The 5,389-nt window shown below is 34.3% G+C and overlaps 1 protein-coding gene across 1 annotated transcript; it reads right to left on the bottom strand.

Moving 5' to 3' along the window:
• Positions 1-657: 657 nt before the first annotated feature.
• LOC106474951 lies at positions 658-2,631 on the bottom strand. Its single transcript, XM_022403212.1, has one exon. The coding sequence runs from the start codon at positions 2,605-2,607 to the stop codon at positions 658-660; it is 1,950 nt and encodes a 649-aa protein (XP_022258920.1). The 5' UTR covers positions 2,608-2,631.
• Between the last annotated feature and the right edge of the window lie 2,758 nt (positions 2,632-5,389).

The raw sequence follows: 5,389 nt of genomic DNA, 5'->3' as shown, positions 1-5,389 counted from the left end.
TCATAAGCTTTATTTTGTTGTCAAAAGTCGAAAAGTAATATTGTGGTATTAACCTTATTATTAACCTCATAAAAATGTAATTTCTGCGTTGAAATAAAGTGACTGAACGCATTGTCAAACAAAGTAAAATAAATTGTTATTTGATATAACAATGATAAATCAAAATTGAAAAAATCACGAAACGTCGAAGAGCACTTCTAGGTAACGAAAGGAGATGTTTGAATATTGAAAGATCCAATATACTTCTGAAGAAGTTTTGGTGAAATTCTATACCAACAGAACTAGCCCCTATATACATTTGAACGAAAATGGTCACCTCTCCCAGAGCGCAACCGTTAACTGCATCTTTTATTATCCCATAATTAAAAGTAAAGAGGACACAGCCTCCTGACGTTTCTGAACTTATGCCCTAAGAGACAGTAAATATTCATTCAAATCTTGGTCTTCAACACCATCCACGAGAAAACTTAGTAATATCAAAGCCGGACACACATTCTCATTATCATACATAATAGGGTCATTATTGTACAATGCAAAAAATGTTATTAATCTCGTACTAAACAACTTAGAATCAAAGCTTATGTTGTATTAAAATAACAAAGACAAGATTTTCTAATTGAATTTATTCAAAATTATAATTTATAATTAAATATATTATCACTTACAAAAACAAAACTTCTTCAACTGTGCATCTGATATACACATAGATTGATTTCCATACATATTAAGTCGACTAACGTCACCTGTCACAGTCAAGTTCTTTGTTTGCTCATTAAACTTTACAGTCCCTTCAAAAACTGCTTTGCTTGGAGAAGCAATAACGGTTATCATGTATTCTGTATTTAGGTTATTTTTCGTTTTGCCTTGGAAAATATACTTGTTCTCACTTGTAGAAACACGAGCATCCAAAATAATTTTAGTTTTCAGTTTTGCACACTTATCCGAATACTCTTTCAACCATTCATTTAGAGTATCGACAAGAATGTTGGCAGCAGAAACAACTACATGGTCTTGTACTGAAATTTTCTGCTGATTTTTACAAACACAACAGTGAGATGGAATGAAAGCATCATTACACGAGCGATTTACTGGGATTTCATCGAACAAACTAATACCTTTTCCAGAAGAAATAGTTTCTCGTAAGGTTCCACTTCTGTTTCCAGTGAACTTCAAAAGATGAACCAGAGTTGCATGGACATCAAGTGGTGTAGTTAGTCGTCTCTCATTAGTCCGCAGATTCTTTGTAATTAGAGGATGTTTCTTCTGAAACCATTCAGGAATTATAATGAAAATAAACGGCATTCTGTCTTCAATGCTACCCATAAACGTCTTTCTTATTTTGCCAAACCGTAAACCATGATCACTGAAAAATATCATTATAGTTTTGTTGAGCATACCATTGTTATGAAGGAACTGAAGAAGCTCATAGGATGGAGTATCAGCAAATCCAGCATAATTTACCACATCGTGAGTGAGACTGGCTGAAAAAGCAAAAGCAAAATACTTTTTATCTTGCATTGTCGAAGTAAACTGTTTAATATAATCGAACAAAAAATCCATTTCCAACTGTGAATGTTTACACTGTTGTTTGTTTTTAGTCACAGCATCAGATTGTACTAAAGCGAGGGAAAAGGGCCTGTAATAATAATCTACAGGAACGTTGAGGAACCCACGTCGTCTGCCACAATGGTATAAGGCAAACTTTGGCAAATCTTCAGCAAGAAGTGTACGGTAACCTCTTGCAGAATACTCTTTCCAAATAAAATCTAAGTGATCAAAAAACATTTTATTTTTATTTTTATTCCAGTAGTGGTTGACAAAGAATCCTGTAAGAAGTGGGGTGAGATTAGGAAAAGTGTTGTCAGCAATTTTATTGTACCCTCTCAGTTCAAAAGGTTTTAAAACTGTTTGAAGATAGGAGTATGTTTTTCTAAAATGACGAATGAAATTTAGTTTAGAAACTGAGTCAATTCCAACCATCATCACATTTAAAGTATCAATGTTTGATAATTTTTCTTCTTTCTCTTTGCATTTTTTTTCTACTCGTTTAATTAGTGGAGTAAGTGGAATGTACTCTTCATGGAAAAGCTGAGTCTCTTTGAAGCACCTTACGATGATAAATTCTTCTTGTAGTGGCATACCAAAAGTAAGGTTTTTGCTAGATCCAAATTTGAACTTATCGTCCGTTCTTTTATTAGGTGGTCCTTGGTCTCGTAAAATTGGCTGATAATTACAGCTAATTTCTGTGTAAGATAAGTTGTAGCTATTTTGAAGTGTTACTTCGTTGACTTCCAGTTGGGCATTGCTTTTAACTTCTAAAAACGAATATTTTTTTTTACAAGCATCCTTTTCCGAGACTAGATGGATCAGTGATCTTATAGATGGATCAAATGGATCCCAATTAGGTATTTGACAGTTTGGTGTGTCAATCAGATAACGTTGTTTAACGTCATATGTTGGAGACTGAAATGGAATTTTATACTTTACTTCCAGCAGAGTTATAATGCTATTCGAGAATTGTAAATAGAAGGCTGTAGCAAAAATTATAAAAACTATTAGCACGAAAATTCTTCTTTTGATTATGTGGGTTACATTTCGAGGGTGCATACTGATTTGTTCACAATATCTTCATTCAGCAATCCTGCAATTTGAGAAAAACTATGTATTACGAAACAAAAATCTTAATTCATATTGACTAAATTCTGGAAGTACTAATGTATGGACAGCATGGACCATATTCACATGATATATATATTTTTTTATTTTTCTGTTGCTCTATATTTGATCATTGTAATAAATAAATGCAACCTGTATCACATATATTTTTTCGTTTTATCTATCTATGTATATATATCTATAACGACTAAACAACAATTAAGTTTAACATCAAAAGGAAAGCGAAGCATCTCCTTTCCTTAGATAATATTTTAAAATGTCTTTCCAAATAACAAATCCAAAAACAAAAAGCAATGTACATAACCAACATCAATATAGTATATTTGTTTGTAGTTACGCGCAAAACTACACAAAGGGCTATATGTGCTGTGCCCGCCACGGATATTTAAATCCATTTTTAGCATTTTTACTGTTATACCACTGTGGGGGGAGGTACACATATGGAATTAGAGTATAAAGTACATTGTAAGAAGGATAAAATGCATTGTACAAAAAAATGGTGTCATCAAAATGTATAATCAACCTACGGGTAGAAATATAATGTTTAGTAACATTAACCTCTTTTTGAAAACTTAACATAAAAAATTAACATTTAAGAAAAGATATGGGTGCTTGATCCCAAACTAACTTACATCTGAAACTTCCATTCACTTTGCGCAGCCAGTTGTGGAAAGAAAGTTTCCCAGTAGGAATGATAAGAAATATGCATCTCCTGAATTTGACATTGCATCCTCACTTCGTATATAAACAAAATATAATAAATTCGATATCTATCTTGAAAATTCCTACTATGAAAATAATGAGAAGTGGAATTTTCTCTCTAAGTTAAAAAAAAAGCAAAAACACACCCAAGGATATAAACTAACTGAAAAACATGCTTATGGATAATTAAATGGTAAAAGATGAACATTTAATGAATTTTGTCTTACTAATCCATCTTTTGTGGCCAAATATATAATTATGCCCGAAACATGTTGTGGAATTACCCATTGTTATCTATGTAACAGTTGTGTACAAGAAAGCCAAGCAAATTCTAAGTTACAGGCAATTGACAAATTATGCCTTTTTTTTCTGCAATAATTCTTGTCAAAATAGGAACGTTAAAAAGAATTAAATAATCATCTTAAAGTTTTCTCTTTTAACAAATGTTATTTTTCATTCTATATATTTCCCCGTCAAACAAAACCGAAGGTAGGCCACGTATTTTTTTTTTTACCCACCATCATGTCCCAAGATCAACAAAAAATTTGCTGTAAAATTCTTTTCAATGCTAAAAGATTAGCCGCCAATTTTGATTTCATTCCTTTAAGTCGCACACTCAATCCTTTTTTGGCCGCATCTTTTTTCACATCTAAGGTGTTCTTGATTAGATCTATAATACAAGATCTATCAACACTTCGCATATTTAAGAAACAACGAAGTATTCTATTGATAACATAACCCGATACTATAGGTCGCAAAGAGCATCCTTCTTTGTGAATTTATGGTAATCCATAAACAATTCCAGGATGACACCATGATTGTTTAATATTCCAATAGAATTTATCATTAAGAACATTATCTTTTGTTAGTTGTTCTAAATATCGTTGTAATTTAGCCACCCTTTGTCAGTAGAATCATATTGCAATTTCACAAACTTAGTAGAGTCATTTACAATTTCTTCTGCTTTCAGTTGTTTCTCAACTAAAGGAAGCTTTAGGAATCCGAATGTCTGTTCATATTCCTAGCTCATATTGTGGGTGGCTCGTCCTTGGCTTGGTAGAGATACCTAGGAAAGACAGTCCATTTGAAGTGTGGCCATAACAGCTGTCATTACAGACTTCTTCCTCTCTTGTGACCAGTTTGTACCTTGTCACAACAGAAAGTACATCTTTAAGGGCTAGAATATCCCTCAGAGCTAAGTGATACCTCATTGCATTGCTTGGAAGTCCTTTGATAAGCCTATCCACAAGGATGTCTTTGTGATCTGCAGAAGCCAACACATAGTTATGTTCTAATGTGCAAATGGCACCGACCATATGCATAAATGGTCAGACTCTCAGTGGAGCTTGAGTTTCCCTGATTCAAATAAATGTATTTCAGTGTTTCAGTTGCACGTCAGTTAGGTGCTCAATGAAGTTTAGAGCTGAACCATCCAAGTTCAGGATCAGGTGTTGAATTGCCTGCTCCTGAGACCAGTCATTCCTTTCATTTACATACCTGAAACAACTGATATATTCTTTCACAACACGTTTGAAAATCGGAGCAAAATCTGCTTAAACTCACTTACACAAACCTGTAGTTGCAACCAAAATCTCTCACTTGAGGGTTCTCGGCCAATAACTGGCTGAAATGGCACTAATGTCATGGATGTGGTGCTGTAAAAATATCCAGGAGCTCTGACCAGTAGTCAGTCCCTTGTTTAGGGTGGCAGTGCGAGGAATTGTTCTCAGTAGTTCCTTCATAACCTCTGCACAACATCAGCTTTCTTCTTGGTCCATGGTCACTCTGGCAAGATACTTCCCAGCCTAGAGAGGTTTTCAGCTGCCCCATAGTCTATGGTCTTTACTAACAGGTGCTTGTTGTTTCAGTTCCTAGCAAAACAGCTTTGATTGGCAGACCTTGTCGACCAGTGGCACTTCCAGCCCTTCTCAGCCAATCTCAGTTGACCATAAAGAGGATTGGGCTATGTTACTCTGGTTGAAAGTGGCTTGTGAATCCCTTAAGAGACCAC

This window comes from Limulus polyphemus, unplaced genomic scaffold (assembly GCF_000517525.1).
Source record: "Limulus polyphemus unplaced genomic scaffold, Limulus_polyphemus-2.1.2 Scaffold7900, whole genome shotgun sequence".
Taxonomy (NCBI): Eukaryota; Metazoa; Arthropoda; class Merostomata; order Xiphosura; family Limulidae; genus Limulus; species Limulus polyphemus.
The sequence above is the reverse complement of the archived record's forward strand: the minus strand, read 5'-3'. Positions and strand labels throughout refer to the sequence as shown.